Source organism: Micromys minutus, assembly GCF_963924665.1.
Source record: "Micromys minutus genome assembly, chromosome: 22".
NCBI classification, from domain to species: Eukaryota; Metazoa; Chordata; class Mammalia; order Rodentia; family Muridae; genus Micromys; species Micromys minutus.
Window position 1 is genome coordinate 25464001 of NC_137957.1, and position 25352 is coordinate 25489352.

At 35.5% G+C, this 25352-nt stretch overlaps 1 protein-coding gene across 1 annotated transcript in view; it reads left to right on the forward strand.

Moving 5' to 3' along the window:
• PTPRQ (protein tyrosine phosphatase receptor type Q) overlaps positions 1–25352 on the forward strand; it is a gene marked incomplete at its 3' end in the record, with an annotated part of 172944 nt that overhangs the window by 23493 nt on the left and 124099 nt on the right. Inside the window, exons 10-17 of the mRNA XM_080935336.1 lie at positions 3867–4047; positions 5373–5534; positions 5640–5819; positions 6416–6523; positions 6740–7021; positions 17536–17718; positions 18835–18936; positions 21973–22093. Of these exons, the coding sequence (XP_080791462.1) occupies positions 3867–4047; positions 5373–5534; positions 5640–5819; positions 6416–6523; positions 6740–7021; positions 17536–17718; positions 18835–18936; positions 21973–22093 (1319 nt within the window). The remainder of the gene's footprint in view (positions 1–3866; positions 4048–5372; positions 5535–5639; positions 5820–6415; positions 6524–6739; positions 7022–17535; positions 17719–18834; positions 18937–21972; positions 22094–25352) is intronic.

Here is a 25352-nt window from a genome sequence, read left to right on the forward strand (position 1 = left end):
TTCTTATAGAACTGGTTTGGAGACCTATAAACCTATCCCTCTGTGAAAAGATGCTTTACTTGAATATCACACTTTGGTAAACCTGGAGACACTTTTCCTATTGGTTACTAGCATCATAGATTTCAAAGATTAATTCTGATGATGTATCTTTTGTTTTAGTTTTTTTTAATCCTACAACCTTCTTAAGTATATTAATTGTTTTTCCTGGTGAACCAGAGGTGAGCCTGGTTAGTTGGTACAGTGGAGGTTGCTTAGCTAGGACTACTTTAACAAGATGGAAGAGTTATGGATCAAAACCTGAATAAAACCTGAAGTATTTGTTCACCAAAGTAATGTCTACAGTTAGCATGATTTCAAACATGTTGACTATAGGTTTCCTTTCACTCCCCTTTTCAATAGCAACACAAATGATATATTGAAATGAAGAATTTCTTAAGAATAAGTTGAGCATTCCTTTAAGTCAACTCAGCAGAACTCCAGAGAGTCTAAGTTGATAGAAATCCCACTTGCTGCAAAGGAGGTTATTACATTTAAAATCAAGTTGGTTTATTCAGGTGGATTGGGAATTTAACTCTGCAGACTTCTGTTCCTTCACATAAATTCCAAGGATTCCTCTTAACATATGCTAGCTCTTTCATGTTGATGGATAGTGACATTCCCCAAGTTGCTGGTTCTCAACAAGAGGCAACTTTGCTTCTTTACATTTTAAACACAGGGTAAACTCTGAAGACTTGTCTTTGTTATAACTGGGAATATACTGTTAGTGGGTAAGAGATGATGCTAAATAGCCATTAATCTACAGAGTAAGACTTGTAACAAAATTACCCAATAAAGAACATCAGCACTTCTAAGTCCCGTCATCTGCATTCAGTAGCCATCAACCTTGTACGTGCTGCATTGGGCTTTATTTCTCCACTCTTGGCCCGTTATTTCTACCGTTTTCCTTCTACCCCTTTTCTGTTCATTTTCTTTCGTAAAGCCTAATTCCAACTAATCACTTTTGCTCAGTCTTTTCTCTCTGGAAAAAAAAAAAAAACCAATGTATAACCTAATGCCATTTGGAAGGAAACATGTGAGAACTATTCTGAGTATGGAATAATTAATGATAGCCTATGGAACTCCTGGCTGAAAGGAAACCAGAGTTCAAGTCATTGCCCTGGTGGTTTAAGATACGGTTTCTGGTGAAGTTAGAGTTGGGGTGAGATTCAGAGTCAAAAATGGCAGTTTGTCCACAGGTAGGCTCATCTTGGTTCATTGAAGTAATGCTACAGTTATCCTGCCATAGTTTGACATGTGGTAGAAGCTATTGAGAGATTTAATGCAAAATCACAGTTGAAGGCAAAGTTTTTTGTGCTGCCTTGTGGTTTCATCCACAGTACTTTGTAACTGGTAGATTTTCAAAGGGCACATGATTGAGAGTGGGAGCAGATATGTGGTTCCAATATAGCCTATTGGCTGGAAATACCAGCGTGTTTCTGAATGACATGTTTCTGATTCATATCTTCTTCCTTTTCCCTGTGGAGTCAGAACTCACAGACAGAAAATCTTTACTTTGTCTTGGTCCATGTTCTCTTGACCAGGTTCTTTAGCTAATGTAAGTGTCTCACGGGTATCTTCTATTTTCCCCCAAATACTTTTTTTGTGGTCAAGATTAAAGATGATGGTGGTGGTGGTTGTGGTTGTGGTAGTGGTGATGGTGATGATGATTTGTGTGTGTGTGTGTGTGTGTGTGTGTGTGTGTGTGTGTGTGTCTGCTATGGGTAAATCTTCCCATTTATGTTCATTTGGAGGTTGATATCAGAGGTCAATGTGCAGATGCCTTACTTTTGAGAGTGGGTCTTTCCCATGAACCCTGACTCTCAGTTTTGGCCTATCAGTAAATGATCTAAACCCACTTGTCTCATAAGTACTGTTTTTGTTCTGCATGTGCGTGTATGAATGCATGCGCTCACGTGTGTGGGGGAGCATGTGTATGTTTGAAAGCTTGTTGATGGTAGACATCCTCTCAGTCTCTTTCCACTTTTTGTATTGAGGTGACATCTTTGAAATGAACCCAGTGCCCACTTAGAAAGCTAGTCTAGTGAGGTGTCATGTTCTGAGGATTTCCTTGACCTTCTGAGCACTGAATCTGCAGGCAGGCTACCATGCTGCCTGACATTTCTATACATGCTAGAGAGATCTGATGTCTCGGCCTCATTGTTGTCCAATAAACATTTTACTTTCTCAGTCATCTTTAGCTTCTGCATGATTTTATTAATTTCAGTAATGCTATTTGGGAGGCTGGAAGTTCTCTTAAATCATTTCCCCATCTTTAAGTTCTTAGAAAAGTTGCCATTTAAATAATGTTTTGTAAATATTTAAATTAATTGAACTACTGCAATTTTTTTTCTTTTTACTTTCTGAATCTTTTTCCCCTGAGCATCTACTGTTACTATTACTTGAAAAATACTGAACACATTAATGATAGCAAGAAGAAATCCCAGTTTTAGCTCCAGCAGTAAAGGCAACTCGAAGCATGTAAGGTAAATTAGAGGCAGATTTCAGAGTATATAGAAATCATCAGAGCACAAACAATTGATTTGTTATTAATTTTGAAAGCATAAGAGTATTTACTTAGTAATAAACAAGTGAGTTTGGAAGCAGAACTTAAAATGTTCACTAAAAATAAGATTTTAAAAACTACTTTTTAAAAATATATATAATTTTGGGAAATATTGAAGAGGCATAGAAGTGGAGAAAAAAAATCATGGTAAAACCCCATCAACGCAACCTGGATTCAGCAAGTATTATCATTATGAGTGCTCCCTGTTTGTTCTCACTGTTGCAGCCAACAATTTCAAAATGAGCTCCTGACTGCATATCGTACTTGCTCTTGTATGCCTACCTAGCCTGAATCTCTAAAGAATGGACATTTCATCCATAAAATAACCCCATGGCTACAACTAGAAAAATTATGGATATTGTCTTGGTATCATCTAATCTACACCATAGCCAAATGTTCCTGCTCATCTCTAATGACTAAGTTGGCCAGTACGCTCAAAATAGAATCCAAAGTCCATGTGTCTCTTTGACTCTTAATCATCTTGAGTCAATTCTTTTTAAGTAGTGGTTAAAATTGATTTAATGTTTTATTCAGACATTTGACAAAAGCATATTTTCTGTATTCTATTTTGGTCTGTTATACTGGGTTTGGATCCAGGAAGGAAAGCGACATAAAGCTAATTCTGCGCCCATCTTACAACATACAACTGCAATCTATACTTAATAGTCTCATATCAGTTTCTGTTGCCATGGTGGATTTGGCATGTGTGCATTCCATTGTAGGATGTAAACAAGGACAGCTACTGACAATATACCTTAGAACTGTAGACATGTGTGCTCTAAACCCTGCTTGCAATCCTATTACCTTTTTTGTCTGTAATTTATTTCGTTAAAAATAAATTATAATGTCACTGTTAGCAGAAACTCATGAGGCATATACAAGTGAGGATGTTTAGAGAAGGAAACAAAACTCATTTTAATAATAGGCTCAGAATATTTGTGGAATGAGAACTTAAAAGTATTTTGGTATGAAACCTTTGCATGAAAATATCTAATTATCCCTGAAGAAAGTAATACAAGTCTGAAAAGAATGCCTCTTTTTTTTTCCCAAAATAAAGTATCAATCTAATAAGCACCAGAGTGATCACATTATGCTACCATATGCAGGGTTTCAGTTTAAGAACAAAAATCTTGGAAAGCAAAGAACACAATAGTTATAGAAATGTTATTTTCTTTTAAAACACATAATTCCAAAGCGACACATTTTTAAATCACGAAGCAATGATTGAGTTTCATTCTTTTTCAATATTGGCTTTTCATTACAGTATATAAGCAACCCTATGTCTCCAGAAATAATGAACCTAGTAGACCCAATGATAGGATTCTATGAGAGCTCAGGAGAGATGTCTTCAGACCTGCACTCCCTGGCTTCATTCATATACAATAGCCATCTACACAACGACTTTCCTGCCCGGACTAGAGCTGAAGATCCAAGTTCACCAGTTGGTAGGTAAAATGTTAATTCTCTCCAACGCACATTGAAACCAATATCTAGCAGAGGTATGAACCCAAGCCGAGAGTTCAACCATGTTATTAATGTTCCATGGGCTAGAGTCAGATATTTCTTTTTAACTGTCGGATACCCTCGTGAAACAAATGGAAATGCCACACAAGCAGTGGCTGGCCCTTTCTAACCCATTTGACCTTCTTCCTAGAGAAAGTAGCACCCTAGAGTCTCTAGCAGAGCAGCATAGACAATCAGTTATTACAGTTGCCAAAGCAGGTGGGATGGGGAGGGATTAACATATCTTCAAATCCTTTACAGGCCGCACAGTCTCTGCAGCCGTTGACGAATAGGTTTTCAAATGTCACTAAAGGTAAATAGGTCAGAAAGTTACAACTCTAGTGCATGGTGCAATAAACAGGTGTAGGTGTTCCTGGTATGTGGTGATGTCATTAGTGCACACACTTGCTCTTCAGGGTCAGTGAATCTTATTGTTTCTAAAAGGAGAGTGTAATATAAGGCACATTGAAGGTATGGAGTTAGATGATGTAGGGCTCTAGTGTTTCTAAATTCGTGGCCTATTCTATGATCTGGTATTTGCCTCATTCCAAAATAAAAAATATTTTGCTCTTTTACTCATGGTAGAATTAGTAAAGGAAAATGAAATTTCAGTCAACATATCTTCTCTTCTTCAAAGACAACAGGGGTAGCACTAAAACCTAAAAGAACCACAGCTGTTACCCTATATATTTCAAATTTACCTTAGTTCCTCATTAAAATTTCATAGGCAAAATTTATAAATAAACTAGATATCTTGGACTTTTTTTTATAAGTACATGCATGTGTCAGTTAAGTACCAAGCAAGAATGCTTGCTTTAAGCAATCACTGGGGCTAATAAATGTACAATAAATTTTGAGTCCAAATAAAATACTCATTTCTTGAATTATGCCATTAAAGTTTAGTGCTGACTTACAATGTTTTCTTCTTATATTGTTGGCTAGTGTTTGCTTTCCAAAAAAGCAAAACAGCAATAACAAAAACCCTCAGTCGGTCTTTCTTGGATTGTTATATATTTTTCTCAAAACAGTGATAATGCGTTTTAAAACATTGAATGAGAACCTACAAAGCTATATCAAGATGTTTATAGATATTGGGGAGTCTAGAATTCATAACATGTTCATATTTATTAGGAGTCATATATCTATTATTTTGTAGATGAGAATACATGAAGATATTTATGCATAATATCCTGATATGTTTTTCTGAGAAAAAATAATTTTAATGGTGCAACCAAGCATCCCTTTTTCTCCTGTTGATTTCAAATAGTAACTCCCAGGAATCAGTATATGACTGACGTCACCACTGAACAGCTGTCTTATGTTATCAGAAGGCTTGTACCATTCACTGAGCACATGATTAGCGTGTCTGCTTTCACCATCATGGGCGAAGGACCACCAACAGTTCTCACTGTTAGGACACGTGAGCAAGGTACAAATGCATTTCCTTTGAAACAATTGCTTGAAAGCATTTTTTATATGACTAATAATACTTTGGCTTTGTTATTCCTATTAATTATTCATTCTTCTTTTCAAGTGCCAAGCTCCATTCAAATTATAAACTATAAAAATATTAGTTCTTCATCTATTTTACTATATTGGGATCCTCCAGAATATCCCAATGGGAAAATCACTCATTATACAATCTATGCCATGGAATTGGATACAAGCAGAGCATTCCAGATGACTACTGTAGATAACAGCTTTCTCATCACAGGTAGAAGGAAAAGTTGTGTTTCTTTTTACACTCCTACTCTTCTGATGGAAAATGTGTACTCTATACATCTTTGATGCTACAGGACATATCCCAGATTTTGTTGATATGTGCTACTTGGATAGCTTAGAAATGTTTATGAAAATAACAACCCGATGTGTTTCGTTAACTATATCTCTTCACATGAATTTAAAGGGATATTATCAAAGCCTTTACAGACATTTACATAACCTTAGCAATATTAAACTTAGTAAATGAAAATGATTTATTATTGAGGACTTGAATGAATGAGCTCCCTTGAAAATCAGCTGAGACAATTCAGTTGACAGGGTGTGTGTGCCAATTCTCCTTGCTATGTGCCAAAACTTCCCTTTTGTTCCAGCTTTAGTTACTGCCTTTACGTTACAGGGAAGATCACTGATAGCATCTGCATGGAAAACCTTAAATCTCAAAGAATTTGGGAGACTAGGAGTATGAGACCTGAGTTGAGAGTCAGCCAGTCCTTTCAGTAAAATATTTATATTGTCCCTATGGTAAATGGCCCAAATCTGAGAATGCTATTTTTGGAGATTTTAAACAATAGTTCTATTGTCTTACAGGGTTGAAGAAATATACAAGATACAAAATGAGGGTTGCTGCTTCAACTCATGTTGGGGAAAGTTCCCTGTCAGAAGAAAATGACATCTTTGTGAGAACTCCAGAAGATGGTAAGAATATAAAGTATTATTAAGATTTAAAAAGGAAGAAAGGAATGAATAAAGAAAGGAAGGAAAGAAGGAAGGAAAAAAGGAAGGAAGGAAGGAAGGAAGGAAGGAAGGAAAGGATATTATTCTCTTACTTATTCTACCTCATGCCTGCTTGAGTGTCTGAACCAAGAAGCATGAAAAAGCACACGCTTTAAACTTTTGTTCTATTCTTCCCAGAGCCAGAATCACCACCTCAAGATGTCAAAGTAACTGATGTGTCTCCAAGTATACTGAAGTTGAAGTGGTCGCCACCTGAAAAACCTAACGGGGTCATTATTGCCTATGAGGTGCTTTACCAAAATGCAGACACCTTGTCTGTAAAGAACACCTCAACCCCAGACATAGTTATAAATGACCTGACACCGTACACACTCTATAATATTTCTGTCCGCGCATACACCAGACATGGTCATGGCAATCAGTCATCTTCATTGTTCTCTGTACGGACTTCAGAGACTGGTAAGCTTGGCCGTTTGTTTGCTTAATAATTCTTAATTAAGAATTATTCATAATTAATTCTTAATAATTCAGTAACCATAGCTGACAATTTCCTTGTTGTTTGTATTTTTTATAAGACAAAGAAAAACCTTCATTCTTATTTTTAGTGCAAAAAAATGTATTCTCATTTTTTTTTTCTGGGAAAAAAATAAAAGGAATAGGCTTAGGTGTTTAAAATTTTGAAAACTAATTTTCTGTATAAAGGATCTTTTAATAAAAATCAGTGAGTTGTTCAGATGAAAGACTATTAAAAATTCCAGAGACTCATCCAATGTGTCTGCAGACTTTAATAGAGACATGTCCAGAAGACTAGTTTAACCTGGGTCTTGTTGATAGTAGGGTGGACAGGAGGGTTCTGTAGAGCGTGTTGATAGGCAGGTAGCAGTGTGGTGGAATTACACTAAGTAGTAGAAGTAACACAAGTTAAAAAAAACATCATTTGTATCTCAGTTTCAGGTGTGATTGAGCAATTGGTATGAGACAAATATTTTGTCTGATAATCTTGGCTTGTCATTTTGTGATTGGAGCCATTATTACCATTAGGTCAAATCTGCAACGTATGCCAAGTAAGATCTAATTTTAAAGTTACTGTTTCGTCTACACATTTAAATGAATAAGCTTAGACTGACTAGCTTATGTCTGAACTCCATAGTGTTCTCATTTTGGAGGTCACAAGTAGTCAAATGTTGGCAAAGCCCATTTAGTTATCCAGATACAAATGTGAAGTTCACCTTGGCGATCTAGAAATCTTTCAAAAAAGTTTACGGTCACTGGTAGTAATCTCCTGAGATTTTCACACAGATTTAATATAATGAGATGTGGCAACACGGTGGATTCAGATGATAGTCATCATTACCGCTGCAGTACCAAGAATGACAAAAGAAATACTGTATAGCATCGAGGGTTGTTACACCCTTGAACTAAACTTAATTGATATCAGATTATATATTGCCATGCTTGGTTGCATTTTATAAATATTAAACCTTAAGGCAGATTTTTGGTAGGAGGATAAGTGTTCTTTTGTGACTTGGTTTTATTTTACATTGGGCCCATTGTTTTCCTTTGAAAGCCTATTGTGTGTCTCAGCTTCTGTTCCTGGCTTCCATGTAGGTTATTGTCTTAATTGTGGAGCAGAGTACTGCACTAAGCTATTGTTGTCTATCATGAATAACCGAGGCTCTGAGAGAGTCATTCATTCAGCAAACATTTACAGTGTTCCAATGCCTATTTTACATATCGCAGTATAGAAGGGAAGGGTTTCCTTTCCCCGTGAAGTTCATAGTCATTGGTTGGAATTTAATTGCTGAAGGCTAGCCAGCTGGCTGGTGATAAAGCTGCAATTGAAATCAAGCCCATCATTCAGAGAGAGCTCACTTAGCTTTCAAAGCACACGATGGAAAATTATAAAATGTAGTTAGGATCTTGCAGTTCGTGGTGGTGGCTGGCTATCTAAGCTTTGCATAGCATGAGGAAGAAAATTATAGTTTCACTCTATTATGACTTTAAAGAAGCAAAAAAAAAATTACTCATTAGATATTTCACTTCTTAAGTGAGTATCCTGTCAGTGATACCATATTTCAATGATGAATTATAAAAATAATAGTTTTCTGAAAATTGTAGGCTTGTGATATTTTACTCTGTATTGGAAAAAGTACATGAATTTCCATTTTGTTATCTGTTCTTATGACCTTAATTCTAAGGCAGGGGTAAGTGAATACCAGAATTTAACTTGAGACGTAATTTAAAATGAGAATCTTAGTTCTAGAAGAATATTTCAAAAAAAAAAAAAAAAAAAAAACCACTTGTTAAACTTTCTATAGACAATGCAAAGTAGGACTATTTTAATAAAATAACCAATAAATCACAGTGGATAATGTAAAGCTAAGACTTGATGGTATTCTCCTGAGCCCCATTTCAGGGTTCATTTATTAGACTCCTAGTCTAGCTATGAAATAACAATGTGGATGGGAAAACCTACCCCTGAGTTTTCAGGCCCACCTGTTCTAGTGGGTCACTCAGAGCTGGCTTGACAGCCTTCTAAGAAGCTGGAAGTCAGCTCATGGAGGATTGTGTTCAATGCCCGAGAGGCCCACTCCCTTGAAAGAGTAGCTTCCATATCTCCTGCACATTTGCCATCTGTAAAGAAGAGGTCAGTGGGATACCAGAGAGATTCCCTAGCTCCTATTGAACTACTAGATTTATCTCCCTTGACAGAATAAGAAAAACTTCAAAACAATTCTAGGACATCATCTGAGGAAGAATGAATGCAAAATAGCAATCTGTCTATTCTTAGAATTTCATATTATTAAAATAAATTTTCTCACAAAAGACCGACACTTCACTTAGGGTTTATATACTGTTGTTGTGACAATAACTCATTGATGTAATAATGTTGATAATTACAAATAAGAGAATGAATAATTTATTCAAGAGCCTCATCGGGTTTAGATCATTAGAGTTTATTCTTAGATGTAATATTTGGAATTCAAACAGAGACGATCAATACAGGCTGATTCAGTGTGCATGCAGGAATGAGTGTGGATGTGTGTAGGTTTGCTTTCATTACAGAATGTGCAGTTTACAAATAAGTTAGCTTTTTTATGCTTAGTATACAGTAATTGCCAACGAAAGAAAATCAATACAAATGAATTCTTTGGTGGCATAGAAAGATTCTCTTTCCTTCTTACAACATATCTGTCTTTGGGGTAAGCCTTTAAGTGAATATTTTAAACTTTTCTAATTTGGTTAAATAACACTAATGAATATGACACAGATTTATACCAAATTCTGAACAGAATACTATGAATTCTTATGCATGAATGAATAAATCCTTTAAATTTGTCTATGTATTTCACAATTTTATATACCATGCAAAATGTCTTAGGGTATTTTTGTTACAAACATTCTTTATTATAATCACAAATCAAATTATATCTCTGGTTTTTAGATTATTTCAACTGACAAATACCATTGAGCTATTATTACCATTGGAAGTACTTTGAATTTTAAAGGAAAAAATTCCCAGTGTGTCTCCACTCTCAAAAATTAGTGAGTCACTTTTCTGCCTGATGACTCAGCTATGGTTATCTCCTAAGGATAAATGAATAAAGCATGAAGACTGTCCTGCTGAGTTCAGGGATGTATTTTTGTCCTGGTTACTGATGGTAGGCAAGGAATGCTGGAGGGCCACCTTTGCAAAGTGTCTTTCAAAATTTCAAGTTATACTACATTAAAATTTTATTTCTACAGCATTTTAAATAGCTCTTCCCACCCCCTTATAATTAAAGTGTATTCTTTTCTTCTTAAAAAAAGGGAGAGTTATATAATTATATTATATTTAAAATTATTACTTTAAAAAGAGTGATATTTTAGTTAAAATGTAATTACATTGGGACTAGTTTCAACAAATATGGTTATTGATTGGTTTTGGTTTTCTGTAGTAATCTTCATCTGTTGCAAAGGGAAATTCCTTTGATGAGTGGTCAATATTACATTTATCCGTGGGCTAAGGACAAATGTTAATAAATTGAAGTTAGGGATAATGCTGGCTTAGTGTATGAGTTTCTTTTTCTCCAAAAACCATGACTTCATTAGCTCTGAATAGTTAGCTATGTTTCAAGTACAAAATATGATCTCCCTTTTATTTTTTTGAGATTATAATTTAATATCATTCCTTCCTTTCCTTTCCTTCCTAGAAATCCTCCCATAAGCCCTTGCCTCTCCTTGAAACACATGGCCTATTTCTTACTAGTTGTTATTACATATGTGTGTATATAGAGATAGATAATGGACAGTTAGATAGATGAATAAATAGATAGGCAGATATAGTTGATAGGTATAAATGATAGATAAATAGATATGATAGATATTATAGATAAATAGGTAGATAAATGTCAGATAAGTGATAACTATAAAGTACACATACACATGCAAACACACAAATAGATCTATAAAAAAAGGTACCTATGCCCCACACACATACATTTATTTCTAAATTCAGAGGTTTAGTCTATATAATATTACAGGTTTGTATGTTTTCAAGTTTAACTCTTTGGCAATGGGAAACCAACTGGTATGATCCTTCCTCTCTTGCTCCCAGATATCTTCCATTGCTATTGTTCTTTGTGTAGGGTCAAGGTCTAATGAACTTTACTTCCCCAGGTTAGGCTGTTCATTGGTATCATCCTTGTTCAGCTCACACTTGGTGGTCATGTTGGGTGCAGCTTCTAGTATTACTGGGTGTCACAATGCAAAGTCCTTCACCCTCTGGTTCTAGAAAAGTTTCTGCCCCTCTTCCACATGTTCTCTGAGTCTTAGGTGTTGCTTTGGTTTTGTGGATTTTGGACTGGGTTCCACAAGTCTAAATTTTGATTGCTGTATTCTGTAGTGGTCTCCATCTGTTGTAAGGAAAAGTTTCCCTGATAATAGTCAGGACTAAACTTGTCTATAAGTATAAAAACAATTATTCTTAGAGGCAAAACTTGGTAATTTCTGTTAAAGATGTTTAGAAGAATTGTAGGAGCCAAATGGGTGGCCAAGAATTCCATAAGAAAACCCACAGAATCATCTAATCTGGACTCACAGGGGCTCATCCTGCACAGACATTTGGGGAGCCTGAATAGGTCTAACCTAGGCCCTTTGTACATACATTAAAATTGTGCAACTAGGTGTTTTTGTTTAATTCTTAGTAGAAAGAGTGGGAATTGTTTCTGATACTTTCGTCTGGTTTGGGGACTCTTCTCCTCCTAATAGGTGGCCTCATCCATACTTAATTTGAGGAAAGGTTCCTAGACTTATTGCAACTTGATATGCCATGTTTGGTTGATGTCCCTAGGAAGCCTGCTCATTTTTTGGGAGGGAAAGGAAAAAGAGGTGGATGGGGAAAAGGGAGGTGGGGAGGGAGGGAGGGAGTGGGACAGAAGAAGGGACTGGGAGGAAAAGAGGAAGGGGACATTGTAATCAGAATATAATATATGGGAGAATAATCAAAAAATAATTAAAGTAGGAGGAAAATGTTTATATATTATTGGTAGGGATTATACTTGTTTAGAAAATTAGTGGTTGTAGATTCTCTGCTAATAGCATGACTTTTCTAGCACAGAGTAGTTTGCTAGATTAACACTACAAGGCATGGTATTCATTCTGTTGAAGGTCTTAAGTCTATTTAGGGAGTTGTTGGATATTTGTGGCACTACTGTACTGTGGAACCTTGGGGCAGAAGTTCCACACAGCTCTCTGGTCAGAGATGAGAGTGACCTCTGCGGCCTCCGCTGCTGGTACTGTCTGGCATCATGGGAGCTCAGGTGAGCAGAGAAAAGAAAATTGGATTGGTCATTTCAGCTTCTGGGCTCAATTTATTCATGTTTCCTTTGCTACCCTGGGTGCCAGGCTGAACCAAGCCAGTAAGAGGCTTCAGTGCAGGGTGCAAGAAGCTTTGGGAGAGAAAAATCTCTTCCCAAACAGCAGTGTTAACAGTTCTTAAAACAAAAACTCTCAGGCAGTGGAATTATTCTTACATATATTAACTCTTGAGCAACATTCTTCCATATATATATATATACACTTACACACACAGACATATATATATATATATATATATGTATATATATATATATATATATATATATATATATATATATATATATAGCTTGAAGTGGTTTGAGCTTGACAACCAGTACTTCCTATTGGCTTGGCCTCAGGGCTTGGGAAGACCTTGTCTACATATTTGGGGTGGTCCTGCTTCTGCCTAGAGCTTATGTGACCTGTGATCATGTCTACCTGTGGAGGAGGGACTTGGAGTGTGGCTGACACCCCAAGGGGCAGTGTGAGGCTTATGGAAAAGTGAAGATTCCTGATTTTCAGGAGATTAGGAAGCTTCCTACCATCTCACTTATTGTTCCTGTGGCTTCACTTATCTTGACCAAGAACCAGGGTATCTTTCATGGCCTAAGTCACACACTGTACCTGTTGGGTTATTGTGTCAGGATGGTTGTTGATTGGTTCATAGGCATCGTAGTTGGGTAAGAGCCTGGTTTGCTTCTCATTTTTGTATTGTGGCTTTTGTACCCAGTTATAATAAATGCATCTACAAGATACTCCCATACCTAAGACTCTGAGTTTATTGTTGAAGACATATTTTAAGAGCCAGAGAACCAGGGAGTTTATTGTGAGATTCTATTTCCTGATAATACCTTACATTACACCTTTAAAGTCTCAGCAACATGACTGCCCAAACTTGAGCTGATCAAATAATACCAATGAACTTGCCAAACTGGATACAGAAAGGTCATGAGGTGTTAGTGGAGAAAGCCTCAACCCTACCTAAAGAACTACATGAAACAGAGGAAAGAAGGGTGAAGAAAAGGTGGTCTTCTGTAAGAAAAACACTTGTTGGTTGTCTAGTGCAAAATGGTCATTTCTTAAAACATTCATACATACATACATACATACATACATACATACATACATACATATAGCATTATATCAACCAGACAGGATGTATATCTATATCATCTATATCTATATCTACACCTAAAACTATATCTGTCTGTTTGTATGTCTATTTGTGTGTGTGTGGAAAAATATCTATTTTCTTTTAATTTTAAAATTTTTAATGGAGTACACATTTTAAAAATATCTTATTTTGATTCCATGTATTTTTTTGGTATCTGTTTATATTACCTGTTACATTTCTGATTTTATTAATATATGTCTAATTTTGTTGATATATAATATTTACATATACATAGACACATTCATGTATTCACCTGATAACAGTGAACAAGAGGCTATACATTTGAAGGAGAATGAGAGGGGACACATGGGAGATTAGGAAGGAAGAAAAGGAAGTAACAAATTTTATAATCTAAAAAAGAAAAAATGTATAAATGCATCATTTCTTCTCTTTCTTTACTTCCAGAAAACAGTCCCATTTCACCTCCCTCCTACCCCAACCATGGACCCACTTATTACTCTGCTCAAATTCATAGCCTTTTCCCTTTATTATTGTTTTATATACACACAAATACATAAAAATATAAACATAACTTGTTGAGTCTGTTTAGTGCCTGCTTGTATGTAGATGATTTAAAGAATGACCACTTGATGTTAGATAATTGAGTAGGCTATGCATGCCTAAGGAAGACTAATTTTCCCTTTCACTGCAGTCATTAATTGTTAAACATTACCTAGTAGAATTTTAAGGATCACTTATATATGCTATCATACCATCTGAAAATAATGATACTTTCATATATTTGTCTCCAACTTCTATCTTCTTGATCTATTGTTGTTTTATTATCTAACTAAAACTTCAACTTCAACTACTGTATTGAATAAGTGAAAGAGTGGGCAGCCTTGTCTTATTCTTGATTTTAATGGAATTACTTTGAGTTTCTCTCCATTTAATTTGTTGTTGGCTATGGGCTTGATGTAAACTGCCTTTATGATGTGTTGGATACCTAATATCTCCCAAATTTTTATCATGAAAGGGTGCTTAGTTTTGTCCAAGGTCTTTTCTGCATCTACTGAAATAACAATGTGGGTTTTAATTTTCTTTTTGTTTTTTTTTAATATGGTGGATTACAGTTACTAATTTTTGTATATTGAACCATCCCTGCATCTCTGGGGTAAAGTCTACTTAATCTTTCCTGTGTGTTCTTGGAATTGGTTTGCATCAAGAATGTTTGCATCTATGTGCATGAGGTTTCTCTCTTTATTGAGTCTTTGTATGGTTTAGGTACCAGGATGACTATTTTCTCATAAAGTATGTTGGGCAATATATTTTTCTGTTTCAAATTTGTAAAAATAATTTGTGAAGTTTTGCTGTTAACTCTTCTTTGAAAGACTGGTAATATTATGTGATAAATGCATTTGGCACTGAGGTTTTTGGGCTTGGGAAACATTAATTACAATTTCAGTTTCAATTGTGGTTTATAGGACAGTTTAAATTGCTTAACAGATTTAACTTTGTAGGTCCAATACGTCAAAATATTGATCCTTTTTAATTTTGATTTTATAAAGGGCAGGTCTTTAAAGCATCTACTTTTGATTTTCTGGATTTTCTTGTTGTCTTATCATATGTTCCCCTATTTATTTATAATTTTGTTAATTTAGACACTCCCTCACTGCCTTTTAGTTACTTTGTATAAGGGTGTATTAAGTATATTAATTTTCTCAAAGAACCAACTCTTTGTGTCATTAATTTTTTTATTGATCTTTTTTTTTTTTTGCTGTTGTTTCTATCACACTGATTTTAGGTCTGATCTAATTTCTTGCTGTGTACTTCTTAGGATGGGAGTTTTTTCTGGTCTCTAAATTGAAGTAACTAAAAGAAATATAGGCAATCAGTATTGAATAAGATCTACTCATGATTTTAGGCTTAACATTTCAAAGGGGGTTGTTCCAAAGGGAGAGATATTTCATGTGGCCATTTTCAGATGTTCCACTTGGGATGTGCACACATGATTAAATTGGGTCACACATAGGTTAAGACTTAGCCAGAAGAGTAAGGCAAAAGCTGGGGTTGGTAAAGATGTCTGTAGACTAATTAAAGTAGATGCTGGCTACTAGCTGAGTGTAGTCAAATAAAAATACCCCAAAGACAATGGGCAGTGCAAACTGGGTGAAAGGCAGAGTTTTTGGACTAGAAGTGAAAGAGTAAGTAAACTGTAAAGGTAAAAAGTAGCAGGCAAATGGAAGAAGACTGACAATCACTGAATCACAAACTCTTATGTGTTGCACTGAAAGCAATGTTGAAGATGAATAGAAGAAGATATTAGAGTTAAAGAGACCAATGATACAGAGTTTGAGGAACTGAAAATACTATTTGTGTGGATGTTGACACCTCTAAAGGTGGTAGAAAAAAAAGCTAGTTTCCTTGGGTGATGAAACTCTTTAAAATTTCTGAGGATGGGATATCAAGAGACTATTAGATAATGATACAACCTGTGTAAGTAATAAGACTTAGGGAAGTGATGCTGGAATAGGGTCCTAAAGGGTCTGCGGTTCTTTAGGAAGAAGGAAGGAGAAAGTAGCTGTACTCAGGAAGAGAACTCATAGCTATAGCTTCTCAGGTCCTACATCCTAGTGCTATTTGGGTTATGAAAGAAAAGCAAATCCATTCTCTGAGAACCCTTGGTTCTCATGTTTTCAGTAGATTCAAACTTTGACTTATCTACAGAAGAGGATAGAAGGAGTTACAGCGCTTGCTGAAGAATTTTGTCGCTATACAGATTGGTTTCACGTAGCACTAAAGATTTAGAATTCTTAGGAAGAAACAATAGGATTGACCATATTGCCAGCCATTTTTACTGATATCTGTGGATTAAATTTTAATGTTTTTAATCAAAGTTCTAGAAGCTTCTACACTCTTGCATCAGCTCTCTTCTAAATGCCTTAGCTATAACGGCCCCCAGAACTGGCACATGCCGAGGAGAGGGCACTGTATGTATGCTTTCAGGGACTTCTGCATGTTATTACTCTGTGCTTGTAAGTAGTAATTTTATGTCTACTATATTTACAGTGACAATAATGAAAGGTTAAATTATTTTCCTCAGAGGAAAAAACAGTCTGATAGTAGAACCATTAAATGCAGTAATGTTTAGATTTTTAGTTTACATTGTTTAATTGCTCCCTTAAATGATTATTATTGTTACTGCTGTCTGAAGGAACTTTTAAACCACTGTTGTTGCAACAATGGTCATTCCTCTTTGATACATACGTTCTTTAAAAATGTACCCATCTGGTGCAAAGAAATGTTTATATAATGAAAAATAAGAAAAACACTTATCTGTGAAAATAAAGATAAATACTTAGAATATAGTTATGGCTGCTCTGAGATCATATACATACACATAACATTATAAAGGCTGTATATATACATATATAAACACATATAAGCATATGGTATATATAACTGTGCATATAAATATCTTTTGAAATTATAATAAGCATCATTCTCCTTATCTATCATCTCAAAAATATTTAAATCACACAAAATGCAACCACTCCGTCTTGTTTATAATGCAGCATATTAAGATATGTTTATTGTATTTTTGTTGGGTTTTGAGTGTCTGACCATGCTTTTTGTTTTGCTCCTGTCCATCCTTTGACTGGACTCTGTTGCCAATCCAATCTCTTACATGAAAATGTATTTTTCATACATCATTTGGGACTCAAAAATGTATTCATTGTGCAAAAATAAAAATAACAGTTTGAAACGCCTCCAAAATTGTATAAAGTTCCTCTGAAGAATCATGGCTTGTATTTTCTTTTGAGATGACCTTCACCCTCTACAGTTGGTAGTTTCTCTGGTCTCCTTACCCTGCACTGTGTTTATGAAGCACAGCACACTGTCATTCAGTACTTAATGTTTACATTTACATATTTTCTTGCAATTGTGTGAAACTCTTATTCAGGCAGTTTCAGGGTACAAGTGACTTATGAAATTACATCTTCAATTTTTTTTCCTCTAGTGCCTGAAAGCGCGCCAGAAAATATTACTTACAAAAACATTTCCTCTGGAGAGATTGAGATATCCTTCCTTCCTCCAAGGGTTCCCAATGGCATCATACAAAAATACACAATTTATCTCAAGAGAAGTAATAGCCATGAGGCAAGAACTATAAATACAACCTCTCTGACCCAAACCATTGGAGGTAAAATACAATTCTCCTGTTTTATGTCTACCTTTTCATTGACAGCATGGCGACAAAATATTAACCCAAGATGTTCAAATAACTTAATCATGGTTAATTATATTACTGGGAATAAGAACATTTCTAACAAAATAATGTGAGATTTTATGATAGTTATATGTGCCTTATATCTTATATTCATAACAGAAGGGATATGTACATGTGTATGTGTGCGTGTTCATGTGTGTGTGTGTGTGTGTGTGTGTGTGTGTGTGCCATTGCACTTGTGTGGAGCTTAAAAGATGAGCACACACAGCTCCAGGTACATATGTAGGAGAGAACAGCATTGTCTGGCATCAATGGGAGAAGAGGCCTTTGGTCTAGTGAAGGTGTGTTTTCCCAGTGTAGGAGAATGCCAAGGCACTGTGGTGGAGAGAATGGTTGGGATAGGGAACACCTTCATGGAAACAAGTGGGGGAGGAAGGGAAATGGGAAAGGAGTGGTGGGAAAGGGGATAACATTTAAAATGTAAATATAGAGAATATCCAATAAAATTTAATTAAAGAAAAAAGAAAAAAGAAAGAAGATGATGTCTAGTGTTTGTGTTCATTTTTCTCCTCACTGAAGGCAGGATCTCTTCGTTGTTTGCCTCAGAACTGCTTATTCGAAGTTAGATGGCCTGTGAGCTTCTGCGGATGGTCCTGTCTGTATCTCTCATTTCACTATGGCAACACCGGGATTACAGTTACACAGAACTGTGCTTGGCTTTATATATAGTCTAGGGATTTGAACTAAGGTCTCTAATTTTGCACAGCTACCCACTGATCCCTCTCCTCAGCCCCCTTTGTAGAATATTTAGTCTGATTATCAATCCTAGTTTTTGTCAATCCTACATGTACCTCAGGTTGTTTTTATTTTTTATTTTTTATTAGATATTCTCTGTATTAACATTTGAAATATAATACCCTTCCCCCACCCTGCTGCCATCTCCCCTCCCCCTCCATCTGTTTTTAGGAAGGTGTACTCTCTTTACTTTTGGAAGAGTGTTGAATTGAGAGTCACTTCGTTGTTTGCCTATTTGTATATTATTAATGGGTCTATTCTCTGTGTTAATTTATCAATTTTATTTCTGTTTAGGACTGAAAAAGTATACCCATTATGTGATTGAAGTGTCTGCTAGTACACTCAAAGGTGAAGGGGTTCGGAGTATGCCAATAATTATCCTGACCGAGGAAGACGGTAAGATTATACAGTGCATCCTGAGATACTTTGATATTTAACATTTCAAGGAACATGTAGAAATAATATTGGGATATTGGAGAAACTTATCCATAGATTGGAGTTATATGCAGAATGAAACCTAGTAGAATTTTTTTACATAAATTGTAAGCTATATGCAACACCAGTACAATATAGAGATTTCACTGTTGTTGTATAAGAAAAGATAGAAAAGTCAGATTTACACTGAGTAAAATAAGATGGAAACACTATTTTTTTTTTGCCTTTGAAGTCAACTGTACTCTGCAAATATAATTATATGGGATACTTTTAAGTTTTAGGTTGATTAGTGTGAATATTATGTGTCCCAACAGTGTTTGGCATTTTTATGGCATTAATAGAAGTTTTGGAATAGAATCTTTGTAACTTTCAACATGTATTATGTTATTGGGATTAGGTAATTAATACTCAGTCTAAATTTTTTAGTTTTATGAAACTATTAACTACAGCACTAACTTTGAATGCTAATAATCATTTGAAAAAAAATGAAAATAAATTATTTCCCCTCATACACCAAGTCCGTACCAGTTTCCCTTCACTCCACTCCTCCCAGCCCTCCCCTCCTCTCCCCCAAATCTATTCTCCCTCTCTTTCCCATCTGAAAAGAGCAAACCTCCAAGAAACAATGAAAAGACAAGATATAATAAGACAAGGCGAAAGCCCTCTTACCAAGACTGGACAAGGTAACCAAAGGAGGGGGAAAGAGTACTAAGAGCAGGTAAAAGAGTTCTGCAAGATTTCCCCCTGTTATTAGTCCCACAAAAACAAAAGCACCAAGTTGGCAACCAAACTATATCCACAGAGGACTGGGTGCAGACCCATGTAGGCCCTGTGCTTGCTGCTTCAGTCTCTGCGAGTCCATATGTGCCCTGCATCGTTGATCAGTGGACCATGTTCTCCTGGGGTTCTCCAACCCCTCTGATTTCTGTATTTTTTTCCATACATTTTTTTCAGAACCTAAGTAAAATAAACCTTTCTTCTGGTACTATTCTGTACTGATGCCTCAGCAAACCACAGGTGTATATTGTGCTACAAAGTGTCTCTGAAAGAATATTTGGAGTTCATGTGTTCTATGCTATATATTGTGAAGTAATTGGCTTTTTATGTAGAAGGAATCCTTACTATCATGTTAGGTCAACAAGGAGGTAGCATATATGTTTATCGCATATATATATATATATATATATATATATATATATATATATATATATACACACACACACACATATATGGGTATATATATATATACACACACACACATATATATGGGTAAATAAATATATACATATATATATATTTCCATTTCTTCTCTCAAGATGCCTCACCATGCCAGGAGATTGTATCTTGTAGGTGTTCAGAATCTAGAATAACTCATTAGGAAGAATGTAAATAGACACTATGTTAGAGGGACAGCATGTATTCTTTGCACCATTCCCATTTTGCTTACAATAATAAATTCCATTTTACCACTTCTCCTCTATACAATCGTCTTGTGTTTTATGCACTAAGGCACCCTGGCCTTGCATACTGGCTTGTCAATGTCTCTGAATGCTTTGGGTCATGGGTCAAGTCTATCTCATCATTGTTTTTATTCATGATGACTGCTGCATATTTAGCCTTTTCTGTATATTCTTCTCTTCTTTTCTTTCATACACTAACTTTGCTCATTTAGTAATCTTTTAGCAGTTCCTTTCACAGTTTAAAAGTGTCCTTGTCTAAAGTTCTGACCTAATCAAAAAAATCCCAATAATGACAATTTAAAATCTACTATGACTTTATCAAGGCCAGTGAATATGTATGCTGAGTAGGATGTTTTTACTGCATGAATGCAGATTATCTATTTGAGATCTGCAGTTGAATCATGTAAGTCATTAAAAATAGGCTGTCAAAAATAGACAAATGTTCACCTGAATTCTTGGCCACATTGCATATACCAAAGAACAAACATTCCTTCTATCCCTTCTTGAACAATTTCACCAAAGGAAGACTAGCCTGAGGAAGCTGGCTTTTCTGAGTTATATGCCTTGACTCAGAAAGTAATATTCATTGTATATCAATGCTGGATGCTTGTATCTAAATTACTTCCAGTTTCTGACTGATTTCCTTTTCTCCAAAATTCAACACAAATTATACTTTAGAAGTATGCTAAGGGAATATTTATATGGTTTTCTTTGATAAGTTAAGGAATATTCTTTCTTAGAAGTGATTCTTAGCACAGGAATTACATATCTCTAAACCAAATAAGACTTATGTTACGCCAGTGATCAAAAACACATAGTGGCACCATTGGGGGAAATAAAGCAGAACAAAATAAAACAGAAATGGTGACTATAGTTGTCGGCAGTTCAACAAACTAAGTTCATGAAACAAACTAGTCTCGAAAATTAAGAAAAATGAGAGTGATTCTAACCATCTCTTTGTTAGTGTGCTATCTTGCTATAGTGAAGTTTCTTGTGAAACCCATTCAATTATAAAGACTTATTGACTAGATTTTGATCTTACTCTAGTGTTTTCTGGTACATCTGGGGTTGAGAAATGCCATTTGTCTGGATGAGGTCAGTCATTCTAAGTTCCTTCAAAATTAATGCTTATCATTCTTCTGATGTATAATATCTTTTCTCCCAACTCTTCGTTATCTGGGGAGATCTTTTACTATGTGATACATTGATTCAACCCAATAAAACATTTGCTTTTATTAGAGAATGATAATTCACCAAAATGTTCTTAAATGAGTCACTGTGACAAAACTGTGTTGTATTTTCTCATGAAATACTTTTTTCCATTGAATCACAAGAGCAGATGTTCTAACAGCACCATGAAAATCTCCTTTCATCATTTTATCTGAACGTAAACAATCAGACTCTTCTGTCTATAAAGAAGTGCTGAACATGATTCATTTACCATAGAGTTTATCAGAAAAATAATCTGTACACTTTTGTTTTTACATTTTACATATTTATTTAATGAAATGTATCATTTTTTGTTAAAAATTTCCAGCTCCTGATTCTCCCCCTCAAAACTTCTCTGTGAAACAGTTGTCTGGTGTCACCGTGATGTTGTCATGGCAACCACCCTTGGAGCCAAATGGAATTATCCTCTATTACACAGTTTATGTCTGGTAAGAATTTTTTTGGAAATAGTTCTGAGAACAAATATTAATTTGTAATATAATAGGAATGTAGTGTTTATCTCAGAATGTGAAGCTGCATTAGGGCCCTGATTATTAATAGGTGGGTTAAAATGCTTTTTATTAAGAAATAAGTTTACCTCATATTATGCAGTTGGCCAGCAAATAAAAATCTTTGCAATTAAAATTAAAAAGTATATTTTTCAAAGCTATGTTCTTGAATGTCTGGATGATATACTTACATGATTACAAATGTATGATTTAAAATATTTGAAAGTCTTTGACCCGCTTAGTTTCTGCCCTGGGCTGTTTCACCTCTCCAAAGGCAACCTGGTGGTCCCCCACTCCTGGGAGGTTACCATATTAATGCCAACTTAGTGCAAACACCCGAATGGCATAGCTCTCAGTAGCTTAGAATTTCTGGACGAGTGATCTGTTTCGGCTTCCTGGGTAGCTGGGACTATACATGTGAGCCACCATGCCTGGCTTTAAAACAAATACTTTGCACAACTATTTTCAAATTTACTTTTTTGAAATAACTTCAATTAAATTTTAAATCAAAGATACACTTTAGATCTACTAAGGTCAACTTTTAGTTGACGATAAGCAGTGATTTACTGGTTATTTTAACCTTAAGTATTTACTTATCCTTCAACTTTGATGAAATTGCAATGTGTCTCCTCTGAGTTAACAAACAGCTATATTCTTTTATGGCAATCCAGGAGAATAAATTTCTAAGTTTGATCTAATGTATACCATTAAACAGAACCCACTATGTAGCACACACCAAAGACCCTTAAATTATTTTAATTCAGAAAATAAAATTTATAAATATTTTGTTAAAAATAGATACTTGCTTACATTAACACTTGTAACTTGAGAAGACATTGCCTTATTTCAAAAGCTTTTGCTTTAGGTTCCCCCCCCATTGTCATTTTTAACCCCCCTAATTCCTCTGTAGAGCTTGTGAATACTGTTCTTTAAAGTTTACATTTCTTACAGAAATACCTGATTTCTGGTTGGTTTGCTTAGTTTGGGTGACACTGAGAATATCATGAAAGATGTTAGTGAGAAAAAAGTAATGGGAAGGGGAAATAATTCTACCCCATCCATCTTTCCACTTAGTTTATTTATTCATTCATTCATTCATTCATTCGTTTGTTTATTCATTCATTTATGCAGCAATATTGGTAAAATTCCTTCCTACCTATGACTCTCTAAAGTGCCTGACTACTGAGTCTACTGTGAAGAGACTGGTTAATTGTATACCCATAAACAACCCAACTAGAAAACATGAGGAGAAAGAAGAGAACTTCTTCATAGAGCTGTCTTCCTTTGTGATCAGAGTAACTAGAAGGCACCTCTTGTCCTGTATTAATCTGTAGGGAACTATCCAACAGGAGGTGATAATGACTTTACTTTCCCGTGTGGGGAAACATAACTTGTCATTTCGAAGATGAGAGAGGGTCAGGTTGATAAGGACTATGGACTCCTTAATTTTAAAAAGTAAAATTGTGAGCAGGCATGTTGGAGTTCAGGTGTCAAGTCTTAGAGAAAATTTGGTTTTTCTTTCCTTTAAACTTAGAGTTGCCAGAACATTTCCAGCAATCTGAACTATTTACAGGGAATGGATTGTAGAAGATGAAATTGTTAGCAAGATAGGAAGAAGTAGGTTGTTCAATGTCATACGCAGGAGATGATACTGGTAGTAGACCAGGGTGGTGGGCAGTATTGTGCTATATTTAGGAAGAAAAGCCCAGTGAACCTGGTAATCTGTTGATTAGTTGTTGATTAGCAATGCAAGTTCAATCATGGATATCTAAAGTTTTGGTAAAATGTCAAATAAGACATGTTCTTTTGTGCTGTGGCCATGTGTGACATAGCACACACAAGACTAGGCAGTGTTCCAAACTGACCAACTGCATCAGGCTTACCTCTTTCTGGACATGGACTATAATTATGTATAGTATCCACCTGTTTTCAGATATTTGGTATACTTCTAGTTGTATGTTTTCACTACTGAAGTGCTCACAGGAGAACTTTGTGAAAATAAATGAGGGCAGATATTTTATACTTAACCTTACAGCAAGGCCAGAGTCAGATGTATAAAACAAGGCATTTATTCTTAATAACTTGTTTTGTGTGCTTTTTTATAATGATGTTGAAGACTGTGAAGACACTTCATATAACTCATGTGTGGACTTGGTTTAATCTTTAGTGGCTAAGCAATAAACTCAAAGTTCAGTTCCCCCCAGAGAATACTTTTTCACTCATCTTTGAAAAGGTGTTTCTTCTCTGATTCCTGTCATAATGGACTTGAACACAAGAGAAGCCATGTGCAAGTGTCTCCAGTGTTTGCTACTGTAGATCACTGAGCTTGGCCCTGAGAGTTTATATGACACTGATTTACAGTCATAGTTTTTGGTTTGAAAGTTCTTATTTTCTATTTCATTCTTCATTTCCTTAAGACTTAGCCAAGTCCTTGGGTCCTCTTGCCTCATGTCAGATATTAGACTCTTTGAGCTTTTTTTTTTCCAATACCAGGCGGTAATGGCATAGTGACTGCAGGTTTGTTTCCCTCCAAGTCTTTCTGTCAGTTTGAATAGTTGTGTTAGGACCACTTAGGCCTTGCTGCAAAGGGTGAGACACCACGTTGAGACCTCAAAAAGGCTTTCCACTTTTCTCTATTCCCCAAGAAGAAGTTTACCCTCTTCCATGGCATTTCTCTCCCAAAACTATTTGGGTACTTTCATCACTCCTCTGAGAGACATATTTAGTCACTTAGGCCCCTCGCTCAGATTTTTACTTTAATCATGACGAATCTAAATTTCCATTTATTTTTGTCTCATGACCAGGAATTCCTCTTAAAAATAAATGTGTGTGTGTGTGTGTGTGTTATGCATGCATGTACACTGTATACATGTGTTTTTTTTCTGTGTGATATGCATAGACAGACTGCAAAAGGCTAATAGTTTGTCTTCCTCAATCCTTCTTTATGTTATTTTCTTAAGACAGGGTCTTTCACAGTGGTCAGTTTGAGTCAGTAGCACTGACCTCAGTACTTTAACATGACTGCTGGTTCTCAGTAGGTGCTCAACTCCATGTACATACACTCTCACTCAAACATGTGGCTTACAGTTCAATATAGCCATGCTCAGCATTTTTCATGAGTATGATAGGTTTGAACTCAGGCCTCCATGTTTACAGAAGAAGCTTTCTTGCTGACTGAGTAATCTTCTCACTCTGGGTT